The sequence below is a fragment of the Zootoca vivipara genome, chromosome 4 (assembly GCF_965207765.1).
Source record: "Zootoca vivipara chromosome 4, rZooViv2.hap1.1, whole genome shotgun sequence".
Lineage (NCBI taxonomy): Eukaryota > Metazoa > Chordata > Lepidosauria > Squamata > Lacertidae > Zootoca > Zootoca vivipara.
In genome coordinates, this window is record NC_142587.1 from 48,454,915 (window position 1) to 48,471,776 (window position 16,862).

The following is a 16,862-nucleotide window of genomic DNA, read 5'->3' on the forward strand; positions in this document are numbered from 1 at the left end:
ATACACACACACCTAGAGATGACCTAATATGCCCTTCGAACCATGAAATAGATATACATGAAAGGCATCACATCTATATATTACTATATTAGTTTACTATTTGTTAATTTATTGCACTTATAGCCCAGCTTTTTTCCCAAGGAGCTCAAGGTAGCATTGTAGACATCTGCAAAGGGAAGCCTATATGTTTTGGCTTTCCTTTACAGGCATCCATGCCTAATATGTGGACACTGGAGGTGGTGCCATGTGACTCATGGGGTGGGGGCACAGCCAGCTCCACAGCTCCATTTTATGGGCAAAGGTGACTTCACGTTTGTCTAAATTCCAACAAGCCTCCATCCATTGTGTTTGAGAGATGCCCACAGTTCAGGTTTTAGTGACCATCTAATGAAGGAGTTCTTAAGCTTAGGATCAACTACACAGGGTGGGAGTGACTTTTCAGGTATGTAGGTCCCAAGCTGGTTGGGGTGGGATTGTTAACAGCATAAAGTGAGCCCTGCTGCATCAGCCCAAAGGCACCCTGGGCAGCATCCTGTTCTCTCAGTGGACAGCCAGATGCCTATCAGAAGCCCACAAACAGGACCCAACGGCAATAACATTCTCTACAGCTGTGTTTCCCAGTTACTGGCCTCCAGGGCTTTTTTTTCCATTTGGCACCTCATTGGTGTTGCGGTGCCATCCCCATGCATGACATTTGGGGTCATGTGGCCAGAGGCAAAGCTAGCTGCACCCAGGGGTGGGATTAGCCACCCACGCAGGCAGGGCAAGCATCCCAGGGGGGTGGGGCGATGATGTCACCCCCCTCAGGGATGACATCTGGGGTGTACCGCACCTACTGCACCCCCTTCCTCTGCCAGTTCATGTGGCACCTCTGGGGGAAAAAAGCCATGAACATAGCCATTGTGGCTAGTAGCCTTTTCTTCTGAGAATTGGTCTAAGCCTCTTTTAAAGGCATCCTAGCTGGTGGCCATCAATCCTTCCATACTTTAACTGTGAACTGTGTGAATAAGTACTACTTCCTTTTGCATGTCCTGAATCTTCCAAAATTCAGCTTCATTTCATGGCATGGTGAGAGAGAGAAAAAAACTTCCATCTGTCCATCTTCTCCCCAACATGCATAATTGGACAGTAGTATGAAGGGGAAAGTTCCCAGATGACACAAATAAAGATAACATTTCCTCGTGGGCGGGGCTTTTTTCTGGGGGAACTCAGTTCTGACACCTCTCAGGTGGGCGCCATTGCCATTCTAAGAGAACAAGGGAGGTGTTCATGGAGAGTTCCAGCGCCTCTTTTTCTAGAAAAATAGCGCTGCTTGTGGGTTTCCTTGAATGCTACTCTGGAAGCGTCAACAGTATGTAATCTTCCTTTATTTATGTCTTCTTCCAGACAATGCAGATGGCAGCTCCTTCATGAAACAGATGGTATTTGGTGTGGTCACAGCTGTTGATCTTCTCAGCTTTGTCACCCCCAAAAACAAGACCCAGGAACGAAGAGATGTGACACTCGAATCAGATTCTTCTGAAATAATTTTCTCCATGGCAGAATCTGTGGAGAAATAGCTGAAGACCTTTAAGTATAAGAGTCTGGTTTTGTTTTTGAGTATGGCTTTCTATTTTAGAATTAGCATTGTATTTAGTATAGTATTATACTAGTATCTAGTATTTCTATTTTAATTTGCCTAGCTGTTCTTGGTCTGCTATGTTCATAGCTATGCTCATCCTAAATTCCACAAAGGGAAATAATTTGGGATCAGGATGATTGGACAAGATCACTTACAATTAAAATAAGCAGCTATTCTGTGATAACATGTTAAAAAAAAATAAGATTATTGGGAGGAAGCAGTAGACTAAATGGATTCTCCTGTGAGGTTGTCTTGTTGCCTTGATTTTTATCTGGCATTTTGTTGTTTGCCTTAACATTGACTGGTAAATGCATTTCAAAATCTGCTGGCAGAGCAATAAAGAAATACTACAGATGCAAAGGCTGCCTGACTTGATTGTAGAACTGACAATAAGACTGTTTGCCTGTACAAGGGAAGTGTGAACTGGGACTGTACAGATGGTTGAATGTTCATAAGCCCCCTTTTCCACAGAGAAAGACTTCCTGCTGTTATGACTGACTGCTGGAAGTGTATGCTGCTGCAACTCACTGTTGCATTAACCTCTTAGAACATTTTTGACCAAGAAAGGTTCCTGGGCATAGGAGACCATGTGCATGCCAATGGTTCCTACCTCTAAGAGTCTGACAGTCAGAGAACTGCCATAGCAGGGTGGGGCTTAAGGAGATCTGATTCTGGTTCAGATAAACACAGCCACATGTTGATGACTTCTGTAGCCCACCTATGAATATCAATTTGGGGAAATACACACAGTCTCGAAAGGTGAGTCCCAAGGGCCAAATACAGATACTTGGAGGACCACATTTGCCACCCTGGTTTGAGATTCCTCATCCCTGCCTTATAGGAACTACCTATGAAGCACAATAGCGACTAGATTACTTCAATCTAGACCCCAAAATTAGTTGTAATTAAGTCCCATTGAGAGTAATTTGTATCTGCCTTCACATCAAATGTAAAGTTTGAAAGCAGCTTTATAATTACATTTAATTGACCTTTCCTGCAACCCAAGGTGTAATATTCTGTTCATAATGGTAACTCCTCCGCTCAATATAGCAGAAAACAAAACAGATGATTTTAATTCTGGAGAAGTCCATAAAGCAGAGCAGTAAACTGTAGACTTTTTTTTTAAAGTATTTATTAAAGATTTTTTCAAACAAACAAAGTATACAAAAATACAGACACAAAAAAAGAAATACAAAACACACAAAAAAATACAATACTGCAAAAACAAAGATTCTTGCTTATGATCCTTAATTCTGATCTATTGACTTCCTCCTTCCACCTCCTACTGCGGTTCTTAGCATATCATACTTAGTAAATTCTAAATCTTATATAAACTCTAATTATAACTTCAATATTACCTTATTAGCATATTTTTTATATCTTATCCTTCTATATCTTCCTTCTTAATTAAATTATCCTTATCATCTATCAACACTTATTTCACACCCTTGTATTATCTACAACCTCATTGTATCTCCCTCACTTCCGTTAACTCAATCTATTATACGCTAATTTTTCAAATAAATTTTAAATTTCTTCCAATCTTCTTCCACTGCTTCTTCGCTCCGGTCTCGGAGTCTCCCCGTCAATTCAGACAGTTCCATGTATTCTATCAACTTCTTCTGCCATTCATCCACGGTTGGTAATTCTTCATTCTTCCAATTCTTTGCCAGTAATATTCTTGCTGCTGTTGTGGCATCCAGAAAAAAGCTGGCATCTTTCTTAGGTATATCAACCCCCGTTATCCCAAGTAAGAAGGCCTCTGGTTTCTTAACAAAGGTGTTTTTCAACACTTTTTTTCAATTCATTATAAATCTTTTCCCAGAAGTCTCTCACTTAGGGGCACATCCACCACATGTGGAAGAAAGTAACTTCTTGCTTTTTGCATTTCCAGCACTTATTGTCTTGTTTATGATAAATCTTAGCTAGCTTTACCGGAGTCAGGTACCATCTATACATCATTTTCATTAAATTTTCTTTTAAAACTGTACACGCGGTAAATTTCATATTTTGCTTCCATAACCTTTCCCAATCTTCCACCATGATGTTGTGTCCTACATCATTTGCCCATTTTATCATCACACATTTTGTTTGCTCATCTTTTGTATGCCATTCCAACAATACATTATACATTTTTGACAAATTTTTACCTTTCGAATCTATCAATTCTGTTTCTAATTTAGACTTTTGCATTTGAAAACCAACTTTTTTATCAGACTTGCACTCTTAAGTGTATAGCATCAGAACTACTTAGCTATATAATGACAGTCTCTAATGTAGCTTTCTGTCTTTGAGTAGACTGGAGAAACAGGGGCTGTGATCTACTTTCCGTTGCTCAGTCCCACCTTTTTATGAAGTTGAGGAACTTCCTTTAGCAGAAAGAAGGCTGAATTCAACAGTTCTACTGGGCATTGATTACTGTGCAGCTTTTCATCTGCAATTTGTCTGTACCCTTTTCCTTTTTTGGTATATAGTTTTTCCTAACCAAGCACTTTACCCTGTGAACAAAGACAGGGGTTTAAGATGCTCTGAACAAGCTGCTTGTGCATGTGTAGGCCAGCATTAGAGCCCACTGCACAGAGAAAAGGTTCACCCACAAAGCACCCAACCATGTGTGATGTTTATAACTGGATTCCACTGTAGATTGGTTGGGGATGGGGAGTGACTGGCCCATACAAGTAAAGAGGCCAGTTGTCAACACTATATGCACATACCTATATGATGGTGACTCAGGGGAACCTATCACAGAGTAGATATGGGTACACTCTCCCCTCCATCTCTCAGTATGGGCAGAAATGCTTATCTGCATCTTGTATGCCACTGCATGGGTTTTATTCCATGCGATAGTAGTTGTATAAAACATCCATTTGTACGCATGAATCTCTGGACTGAGCTCACCAGTGTAACATTTCCTATGCATGAAAATTCAGATATTTTAAAATGAGGGTCACTGAATGCTGCTCATGTGGATGATGTTTACAGCAAAATGGTGGTACATATTTTTGCCTGGCTAGACAATCAAGACTTCTAGGAATTAGAAGTTGGCATGCTCATGAATGTGATTCACAGACGTGGCAGGAATTTATGCAATCATTTTTAGAAAATATGAAAAAGATGGCGCCGAGGTAAGACGCTCTTATTGGAGCTCGAAGAAATATTTTAACTAAATGCCTTTGTTGCTGGCTCTCCTCCTTCTTTTGGATTATATTTCCTTTTACTACTTCGTTGTGCTTTTGAACATCTTATCTTATCCACCTCGGTGCCAGGACTTAATGAAGTTAATGAAGTTTTAACGAAGACTCTCAGACATTCCCTCCCGGGCATTAAGGCACTCCCTCCCAGTTTCTCGTTGACTCCTCGTGACAAACTTATTCCGAGGATCTTTAAGGACTTCTAATGGGCTTTTAACCCTAAAAACTACAAATTCATAAACCCACAAATTTCTCCCGCCACCTCTAACTTGTTGTTGTTTAGTCGTTTAGTCGTGTCCGACTCTTCGTGACCCCATGGACCTCTAACTTAGTGGACCCCCAAACATCTCAGTTGTTTTAACAAACTGAGAAGAAGTGGGGGGGGGGAGATACTTCAAAGGAGTGCTCTAATTGGACCCGGTTTTAAACTCCTTCTCGCAGCAGCCCAGCCAGGACTGAATGAGAATTGAATGAGATTGCAACCTCAGAACTTTAGCACTTTATCACTCTACTTAGAAGTCTGATCTCATTGATTTAAGAAGAATCTAGCAATGAGAAGAGCCAAAAGACTCAGATGTCCTGATACGGAAACGGACTCAGAGCCCTCTGGTTTCAAACAGAGTAATCTAGATAATTACCTGCTACCTCAAAAACAGCACATATCTCCTCCCAAAACCTTCCTCAACCCTTTACATGGAAAGACAGTTGAAGAGATATCCCTAGGAATAAATAAGGACAAGGCTACTACTCCCATAATCGAGGCACAAGTACTAATTGATAGAAAGGTGGAGCTGCTGGAGGAATGCTGCCTATTGACTGCTCAAACAGTTCAAAAAATCTTTGAACAATTACAAAACATCTCCAAGAAGCTGGATAATCCAGATGAAAGGAGGCAACTCACTCCCTTTTTGCCATCTTTAACAAGCCCTGGAGATAAACAGAACAAATACAAATTTACACCTCTAAACCAGCTAAAAACCAGAGGAAGCCCCCCTCACTCAGTCAACCTGATACTGAGGCCATGTGAGATTGTTCTCCACATTTTTCCATATAGAGGGCCCCTACCTTACTGGGAGTCATCCTTCTGGGCCAGACATCATCTAAATCTGCTCCTAGGCCTTGAGGGTGGAAGCATTGACTTAAAAGCCGTCAAGAGGCTCACTAATGATGGATATTCCAAAAAAGTACTACTAAGATTTGGTAGTCATAGAATTCCAACCAAAATCTTAAGGGAAAAGGCTCATTTAGCCCAGAAAGGAATTATTCCGCGTCGACACTTTGAAGATATATCACTCAGATCGCATCTAAAAGACAGAACAAGATGAACAAGGCCATTCCACCAGAAGCCGACATCTGCCCTACTCTCGTGGAAGAACCCAGTAGATGGGAGAAACCGCAGCCAGCTACCCGGGAAATCACACATGAGAAATCCAAGCTCCCAAACCATGTGACTGTAGCATCAAATAACAGCCTCGCCCTCGACGCAATAGACTGGACAGTCCCAGAAGAAGAAGATTTGCTGAGTAACTTTACCAAGCTACCAGATAAAGAACAAATAAACATACTCAGTAAATTGACGAAATTACAGGCCAGATTGACCGAAATACACCAACAAGGTCAACAAAATGCAGGAGAAACAATACACAATCAAACTTTACGCTTACCAGCCTTCTCCCCAAAATGCATAGTCAAAAAGAGAGCTACTAATGGAACTTTTAAATGTATAGATGCAGAGCTTCAAATCCAGCCTCCTTTAGAATATGAAATGGCAAGGAAAAACTCCAGTAATGAGACCACAAATTCCTGGCTGAGATATCAAATACTAGCTCCAAACGAAATAGGTACCCCTTATTTAAGTACTACAAAGGACTCTAACATTGTCGAACAAAAGACGACCTCCAACAGACCTGACGCACTGAGCTCAACATCAAATGAGGCCAAAGAAATGGAAGTAGAGACTGAAAACAGTCCAACTGTCCATAACAGTCCGCCAACCACAGAAATTTCTCAGGAACAAGGAACAGTTAAGGAAGAAAATCAAGAAAGGGAGGAAATTTCAATTTCCCGCATTTTAAAAAAGAATCTAGAAGATCCACCAATATGTTCCCCACTGAAAGCAGTGACAAATGGCTGAATCTGCACAAGACAAAATCTCTCGCTGGACTCAATAACAGAACTAGAATGACTAAATGCTGTCAACCAGCCACCAACTCAAAAACGGATCCTACGCTTGCTGTCCTGGAATATTGCAGGGTGGGGAAACAAAGACGGAGACCCAGATCTAATGAACTTCTTTAAAGATTTTGAATTAATACTTCTACAAGAAACATGGTCAACTAGAGATATTAAAATCAATGGATTCACCTCCTATACGAAACCCGCATTGAAAACAAACACGAAGGGCCGGCCGAAAGCAGGGTTCTGCTGTATGATCAAAGACAACTTAGGGTTTGAAATCAAGCAGCTAGAAAAATGCTCACCACTTGCACAAGCTCTACTTTTAACCCAAAAAGACGATACTTTGCTACTTGTAAATGTCTATATCCCCCCAACCAAAAACAATAGCAGCAGTGAAAATTGGTCACAACTAACCTTTTATATAGAAAATTTGACCAATAAATACCCAAATGCCTCACTGATAATAGCAGGCAATTTTAATGCCAGAGTGGGAACCAACAATGAACAACTATGTAGCAAACTAAATTGGAATATTGATAATGATATCGCACATGCCCTGAAAATAGGACGATTCTCCAGAGATAGGGTTGTAAACAACGAAGGCTTACACCTACTTGAATTATGTAACAACTTTAATTTGCAGATTGTGAACGGTTCAACAAAAGGCAATAAAAGTGGGGAGTTTACATACTTCTCCCCCCGAGGATGCAGTGTCATCGATTATATTCTTGTCCCTTATAATATTATAAATTCGATCATGGACCTCAAAATTGGAACGCGTACTGAAAGCGACCATCAGCCATTATCGTTGTCTATTAACTTAAAGAATGAAACCAAAATAACCAAGTACAATATCATAGAACCTTCTCAATACAAACAAATGACCCAATTAAAATGGTCCCAGGAAATGAGTGCAGCAGTGGGGCAAAAACTTACAGCCAACCTGAGAAAACAAGTATTATCAAACTTAAAGACCACTAATTCCCACAGTGATATTCCGAAAATTTATAATGAAATCTTCCAAATGTTCGTAGAGCTTAGTACTCCACCTAAAGTTTGGGTACTCAAACATAGCGCCAACCCTTGGTTTGATGATGAATGTTTCCAGCTAAAAAGAAAACTGCGCCAAACATTTAAAAATAATCGCACTAAACTAGAGCCCTCTTATCTTGATGAAAAAAGAAAATATCATTACATTCTGGCCAAAAAGAAACAGAAATATGCAACCCAAAAATGGCTACAATTATTCGACTCAATTCAGAGTAAAAACAACAAAGCGTTCTGGAACCTAGTGTACAGAGGATTGAAAGACGAAAATCAACTAACTCTTCCACCAATTGCAGAATCCAAATGGTCCCAATACTTTACATCTGTATTCAACAATCTACACAGTGAACTTAAAGGAAATGAGACCACTAAAAATAAAATCGATAAACTCCAGGAGTGGCCAAGGGTAGAAGAGGAGGAAATTAGAGAGATAGTTAAAAATTTCAAATCGGGGAAATCTCCTGGGCCAGACGGTCTACCGATAGAATTATTCAAGACCTATATAGATTGGTGGGCAGAACCCTTAGCTCAATTGTTTACTCTCATAGATAAATATGGGATCATACCTGAGATATGGTTAAGATAAATAATTATCTCAATCTTTAAAAATGGCGACCCAAAAGAACCAAGGAATTATAGACCGATAAACCTATTATCAGTGATAGGGAAAATCTACGCTAAGCACCTTTTATCTAAACTCCTTACCTGGATGAAAAGTCTAAATTTACCAGGGAAAGAACAAATAGGTTTATCTAAAGGTTGCTCTACTTTAGACCACTGTCTTATACTTATGCATTTGGTTGAAAAATACAGATCCCAAAGGCAATCTAAGATATATGCTGCTTTTGTAGACTTTCGTGGTGCCTTCGACTCAATTGACCGCCCAAAGCTGTGGAGGAAACTCGCAGAATTAAAAATTGACCAGCGCTTACTGATTCTAATACAAAATCTATACTCTTCCAATACCTGTCAAGTCAAACTTAACACCAAGGTCACCTTTCATCAGACATCCCAAACTCGAAAGGGGTAAAACAAGGGTGTATTCTTGCCCCCTTTCTATTTAACTTATTTTTATCAGACTTGCCAGATCACCTCCAAAAAATAGAATCACATGCCCCTAAACTTAATCAGAAACCAGTTCCTCTCTTATTATACGCAGACGATGCTGTCCTACTATCATTAACGAGCTTGGGTCTAAAACGTCTTATATCTTCTCTGATCCTTTACTGCAAATCTAACAAACTCTCTATAAATTATGAGAAGACAAAAATTTTGGTCTTCTCGAATGGTTGGAAATTAGAGAAATGGAAAATAAGAGGGCAAGAAATCCAACAAGTGAAAATCTATAGGTATCTGGGAATCTTATTCCAGAGCAATTTAGGGTGGGCAAATCATCACACAAATGCCATAAAACAGGCAAAGTGCACCTCATCAGCAGTTGCCCGTTTTTATTATCAGAAAGGTAATCAATTTATTCCTGCAGCCAACCAGATATTTCAAACAAAAGTGCAATCCCAGATATTCTATGGAATCCCGCTATGGGTCCAAGCATATAACAGTGATTTTAAAAAGATTCACTCCAGCTTTCTGAGACGTATTCTTGGACTCCCAACTGTGATCAAATATGAAACAATGTGTGCAGAAATAGGCATACACACAATGGAATATTGGGCCTGGACCACCTCAATAAAATACTGGTTACGCTGCCATTTTCGCTGCTCCCCATCTAGTCAGCTCGCCGATTTGCTCAAAGACTCCTATAAATCAAGATGGTATCAGTACCTTGAAAAAAAGATTGAATCTTTAGGCATCGAGCTGGAGCCCCTGTACAATTCTAACGAGCAATACATTTTCCATAATATCCTAACTAGACTAAAGGATGTCGAGAGACAAAATATTATGGCAGCTGTAAACAAAATTTGCTCCCCTATATTCTATGATTTAAATATCTTAGATAGCAGAGCCAATTACGTCACTAAGTTAATAATCCCAGCCCAACGTAGGGCTTTTATGCTGGCCCGTTTGAATGTTTTCCCCTCTGCATTTGTCAGGGGAAGATATCAAAACATTCCTAGAAACAAGAGATTCTGCAGATGTTCTATGAATGTCCCGGACACTGTAGAACATATTCTCTTTCATTGCCCATTGTACAGTACGCTCCGTCAACGCGTGCTGTCCACTCTTTTGGGTGGTCTGGAACCCCAGCAAGGTGAAAGTGTGGGATTCTGCCTATCTGATGCTGACCAAAGGGTAACGGCGGGGGTAGCCGAGTTTTTGGTAGCAGTCCTCCAAGGAGCAGGTTAACAAGGAAAACCACTGATTCTATATGTATATGTATATGTATGTATATATATATATATATATATATATATATATATATATATATATATATGTATATGTATATGTATATGTATATGTATATGTATATGTATGTAGCCAACTGCTGCCTTTTTATATATATTTCAAGGCTTTTATATGTTATTTTCTCTTTTATGGTTTTATTTGCAAAATGCCTAATAAAGGTTTGATAAGTAAGCAATCATTTCGAAACAAAAATCATTTGAATCGGCAAACAAATGTGGAAAATTACTGGCATGGCAACTGAAAAGGAGGCAGAAATTGAATACCATCATAAATCTTGTTCAAGAAGGAAGACACCTGGAGCACCCGATAGAGATCAGAAAATGCTTTCAAAAATATTTTAAACAATTGTATAAACAAGAAAAGCAAGACAAAGAGGAGGTGGAGCAGTTCTTGGACAAACATGGTCTGCATAAAGTTCCGGAAGAAAAGAAATCCCTACTTTCGCAACAGATTTCAACACAAGAGGTGGAATATGCAATACAACAAATGCAATTGGGCAAGACCCCAGGACCAGATGGACTCACTGCTACATACTACAAGACAATGAAGGACTGGCTAGTCCAACCATTGAAAGACTTGTGCAATGAAATTTTGAACGGAGGAGAGGCCCCCGAGTCTTGGAAAGAGGCCTATATCACGCTGATACCAAAACCGGACATGGATAGAACGCAAGTGAAGAATTATCACCCAATTTCCCTACTCAATGTGGATTACAAAATATTTGCAACTATTCTAGCTGCCAGATTGAAAAGAGTCTTAAAAGATTTTATTAATCACGACCAAGCTGGTTTCCTTCCAGGGAGACATATGAAGGATAACATCAGGAATGTCGTGGATATTTTGGAGATGCTGGAGCAGAAAATAAATAAGAAAGCCATCTTGATGTTTATAGATGCAGAGAAGGCTTTTGACAATATTTCTTGGTTGTTTTTAAAAAGAAATCTAGAAAAAAATGGGGATGGGACAGAGTTTCTTGAATGGAGTAAATGCGATCTACTCCGAGCAAAAAGCTAAAATAATTGTAAATAATATGGTTTCAGAAGAAATTAGAATTGAGAAAGGTACAAGACAAGGGTGTCCCCTCTCCCCCTTACTTTTTATATCGGTCCTGGAAGTCTTGCTCGATAGGATTAGGAAGGACCAGGAAATAAAAGGTGTGACTGTAGGGAATAAACAATATAAACTCAAAGCCTTTGCGGATGACCTTGTTTTGACTTTGCAAGATCCAGAGTCCAGTATCCAAAGGGCTCTGGAAGTAATTCAAGACTTCGGAAGGGTAGCAGGTTTTAAGCTGAATAAATCAAAAACTAAAGTATTAGATAAAAATCTGAATACTGAAGAAAGAGAGAAATTACAAGAAGCAACTGGTTTATCTTTTGCTAAGAAAGTGAAGTACCTTGGTGTTAATATGACTTCTAAGAATTTGAATCTTTTCAAAGATAATTATGTTAAATTATGGAATGAAGTCAAAAATGATTTAGAAAGCTGGACCAAATTGAAATTGTCTTTGTTGGGCCGTATAGCTACTGTTAAGATGAATGTTTTGCCAAAGATGTTGTTTTTGTTTCAATCATTGCCAATAATTGAAAAGGTGGACTGTTTTAAAGAGGGTGCTTTCTAAATTTATATGGCAAGGGAAGAAACCAAGAATTAAATATAAGATACTAACAGATGATAAACAAAGAGGAGGCTTTTCCCTGCCTGATCTGAAACTTTATTATGAAGCAGCTGCCTTTTGCTGGTTGAAAGACTGGTTTTTGTTGGAGAACACAGACATCTTAGATTTAGAAGGTTATGACAATGTTTACGGTTGGCATGCATATATCTGGTATGATAAAGTAAAGGCCCACAGAGGCTTTAAGAGTCATATAATCAGAAAATCATTGTATAAAATCTGGGCCAGATTTAAAAATTTGTTAGAAAGGAAAACACCTAGCTGGATTTCACCCTTAGAGGCCAAGGCCCGTAAAAGGATCAATACGGAGACCAGTTGGTTGAAATATAGAGATTTGTTGATTGAAGAAGGAGACCAATTTAAGTTAAAAACTTATGAGGAGCTGAAAAGTAAACTAGACGATTGGCTCCAATACCACCAGATAAATGAAGTGTTTAAAATGGATAGATTAGTTGGTTTTCAAACAGAGAAGTCAAAGGTGGAAACAGAATTGCTAGATCCTAAGACGAAAATACTTTCCAGAATGTATAAATTGCTGCTTGAGTGGCATACGAAAGATGAACAAACAAAAAATGTTATGATTTTATGGGCAAAAGATGTTGGTCATAATATTATGATTGAAGAATGGGAAAAATTGTGGAAAGAGAATATTAAATATACTGCGTGTAGCTTATTAAGAGAAAACCTAATGAAAATGATGTATAGATGGTATCTTACACCAGTAAAATTAGCTAAGATATACCATAACAATGACAATAAATGTTGGAGATGTAAGAAAGAAGAAGGTTCTTTCTACCATATATGGTGGACATGTCCAGTAGTAAGTGACTTCTGGAATAAGATTTATAATGAACTTAAGAAAGTGTTGAAAAACACATTTGTTAAGAAACCAGAAGCATTTCTACTGGGCATTGTTGGGAAGGAGACCCCAAAGAAAAAGGTATCTTTCTTTCTGTATGCTACAACGGCTGCTAGATTATTGATTGCTAAGAACTGGAAACTACAAACATTACCAACGATTGGCGACTGGCAGATGAAGATGATCGAATTTATGGAACTGGCGGAGATGACCGGAAGAATCCGCAACCAGGGAGAGGAAGCGATGGAGGAAGAATGGAAAGATTTTAAATTGTATTTTAAAAAAATATGCTCAAGTAATTTTTTAGATTAGAAATTAAGTTGTAAACAAACTGTGGAATAGGTGAATATGATATTTTAAAGGGAAAAGAAGAAGTTTTTATAAGGTGAATAATTTGATATAGAATTTGCTAATTAGAAATGTATTTAAGAACCACAGGGAGGGGAACCCGAGGAAGTCCTAATATACAATGTGAGTTGAGATAAGATTTAATGTTTTATATGTATTTGTTGTTGTATTGTTTTTTCTTTGTTGTTCCTTTTTCTATTTTTTGTCTTCAGTGTTATGTAGATCTTTTTTTTGGAAAAATTAATAAAAATATTATAAAAAAAAAGTAAGCAATCATTTTAATGGGAGCTTTAACCACGTCTCAAAGTACGCACATGAAAATCGGTGACATCACTGACAGAGTGCTCCTTACAATGGTAGTGACACCACAATAGCCAGGTTAATTAGAAAAGCCTTTTGTATCACTGGCTGTACACAAACTAAAGATAATTACACGTGTTCATTCATTGTGCAATATGTGAACAGATATTGCCTTTTGTGTTTTTAAAAATCCTGGCTCTTATTTTCACCGGATATCCTGTTAATTTTTTATTCCAATGTATTAACAGTTCAATATTCACCAACACATTCCTCTCACAGAGCTACAGGTCCCAGAGTTCTCTGGGAAGAGATATTGACTGTTAAACCACTTTGAGAATTGCAGCTCTATGAGGGTAATAGTGGTCTTTGAAGAACTCTCAGCACCCTTAACAAACTTCTACTCCCACGATTCTTTGAGGAAAGCCACGACTGTTCAAAGTAGGACCGTACAGCTTAAATGTATCATGTAGACTTGGCTCAAAGAGTTTCTTTATGGGTTAAACCAGACAGTATAAGAGGAACCACATAAGGAAAGTGGGATGAAAGCATAGATGGTGGGTTTGTCATGTAGTTTGCCCGGATCAGAATCACCATGATTATTATCAGAATTACTGCACGCTTCCTCAATGTCTGCTACCGTGTTTCTCACATTTTAAGACACCGTCTTATAACTTTTTTCCCTCAAAAAAACACTGGGTGGCTTATTTTCAGGGAATGTCTTGTTTTTATTACGTCAGGAGCAGTGCCCCTCTTGCTCCCTGGCTCCCTGCGGGGCAGGATTCTTGACTGAAAGAAAAGGACGGGCAACAGCCACCACCAAACTCCGTGAGAGGGAGTCTGAGGGAAGGGAAGTGTGTGCGTCCCTGGCCCAGCCCTCTCTCCCCGGCCCTGGGATGTTCGTGAGGGAGGGAGGGAGGGAGCTCCTCCGAAGGGCTGCTCTCTCTCTCTCTCTCCTCCCAGGTGGGGACTCACTTAATAGCAATCTGCTACACTGGAGCTTCTTAAATTTAAACCAGTACAGTATAATGGAATCTATCTGTGTGATGCAGTACGTATAGCAAATAAGGATCTCTACCAGCCAGCCCAAGACTTAAGAGCGAAAGTTCCAACAATGTAGCACTTTGTAGCACTGATAGCAAAGAGGCTACCGGCTGATAAGAGATACTGTAGAAAACAAGGCAGTTGAGCAGCAATTAAAATGGTAAATGGTAGCAATTGTAGCAATTGAGCCAGCAGGAAAGCGGGGTGAGATAATCTGCTGGTCCTAACTGCTTCTCTTACCCACAAAATGTTAACTTTTAGCAGCTCCTAAACAGCGAGAAGCCACCGGCAGCGATCCCGGTACCAGTAAAAATCCTTAAAGGGGCAGCTCTACAGACAAGCAATAGAAAGAAAAAGAATCCTCACTTTTTAAAAGGTTTTTAAAAGGGGGGAAGGTGGGGGGAAGCGAGAGGTGGGCTCTGTGTGTGTGTGTGTGTGTGTGTGTGTGTGAGAGAGAGAGAGAGAGAGAGAGAGACACGCAGGGGAGAGAGAGAGAGAGAGAGACGCGCACACAGAGTCTCTCCCTAAAGGGGAAGGCAGCGTCTTCAATCGCCCCTCTTTTCTTCCTCCTGTTTCATCTCCTCCCCACCGCAAATGCCACTTTTCTCCTCTTCACTCACACAGCCTAGCTAAAAAAAAAAAAAATCGAACGGGAGGGGAAATCACGAGTCTGCAGCAACCAGCAGCTATGGCTCTTCGGTGCATTTTTACAAGCTTTTAAAAGAAATACGTGTCTTTGGAGCGACAGCAAAATGGGGAGAGATTTTTAGGGGGGGAGTTTGCTGGCGGGAGGGGGGAAGGGTCTATCACTATGTCTTATTTTCGGGTTATGGCTTATATCGCACAATTGCTTAGAAATCCTGCTATGTCTTATATTATGCCTACGTCTTAAAAAAGGAGAAACACGGTATTTGCAATGGGACCAATTGGAGCTTCCCTCCATTTTGAATAGAAGGCATTGTGGAGTGATTACAACTGGGAGCATGGTGGGGCCAAAAGTTTAGAGGCTCCTTCCTTCATGCCACAGTCTAGGACAGCCTCACCTGCTCCACTCTGCAAGGCCAACTACATGACAAACCAAGGTCATGAGGCAAGCTCATTTCTCCCTCTTCCAGGCAATCTGGGCAAACCCAGTCACAGAAAAGGGGCAAATGTTAACTAGATAACTCAAGGAAAGGGCATGGCGTGAGGTTTGCAGTTAAAATATGAACATGCTTAGCAGGTAGAAGCAGATTTTAAGCAAGTTAGCCTACATTTTTCCTGTGAAGTAAAAAATGAAAGAGTCATTGCTGCCTTGTCGCCTGGCATTTATTGACCATTCTAAACTGTGGACTGACGTGTAATTCCACGGTGTACAAAATGTTAAAATGTTGTGGCGGAATGGCAGGCTATTCTGAAGAGGATAAATGCCAGTGCATTTGTGATGTGCCCACCTGCATCTTGCCTCATCCCTTGCTGCTCAGTAAGCAACAGTGACCCAGCTGCCAGTAACCGACCATAGCAGCTCCATGCCACCCATTGAGCCACTTCCATTCCCCACCCCCACCCCGATAAAATGAGGATAGTAAAACCCACTTCTTAATCAGGGCGCTTATATAGATTATATGGGTAAATAATGGAGATAAGATAAAGCAAATTTGGACATGTTTGGCAAGGGTTTAGGGAACTATGGAATAGTAAACAAGGGACAATTAACTATAGACCTACACTAGGCTTCCTCAACCTTGGCCCTCCAGATGTTTTGAGACTACAGTTCCCATCATCCCTGACCACTGGTCCTGCTACCTAGGGATCATGGGGGTTGTAGGCCAAAAACATCTGGAGGGCCGAGGTTGAGGAAGTCTGTCCTACACTTTTATGAGAAAGTACTATTTGACTCAAAATGGCACTCCTATTATTAATCATCAGAGGCTCATTTTTCGTTATTTTATGTCATTATTGTTTAGAATAAATATTATTAACTGTCAAAAATGTACTTACATTAAATTTAAGAAGCTTTCTTATATAAATAGAGAGGACCCCAGCTGTTAGAATGCAAATTGTAAATGCTTTCTGCTCACATAATATGGAATATAAAAACTATTTTGACAATAAATAATGCTATAATAAAAGACCCACTGGCAATAAATTAGAAAGGGCTCTTAGCTCCTCCCAGCTGTTCAGGTTTATGGGTTTTCCCTTTGTTGTGACATTATAAATAGCATACCTTCCAGTTGAACAGCTACTGAGGAAATATCA

The 16,862-nt window shown here is 39.7% G+C and overlaps 1 protein-coding gene across 5 annotated transcripts in view; it reads left to right on the top strand.

The window, feature by feature from the left end:
- LOC118085214 (cystathionine beta-synthase-like) overlaps positions 1-1,981 on the top strand; it is a 39,315-nt gene extending 37,334 nt beyond the window's left edge. For all 5 annotated transcript variants that reach the window (XM_060273547.2, XM_035115592.3, XM_088667842.1 and 2 more), the window contains one exon: positions 1,387-1,981. In XM_060273547.2, the coding sequence (XP_060129530.2) occupies positions 1,387-1,559 (173 nt within the window). In that variant the 3' untranslated portion in view covers positions 1,560-1,981. The remainder of the gene's footprint in view (positions 1-1,386) is intronic.
- The last annotated feature ends 14,881 nt before the right edge of the window (positions 1,982-16,862 follow it).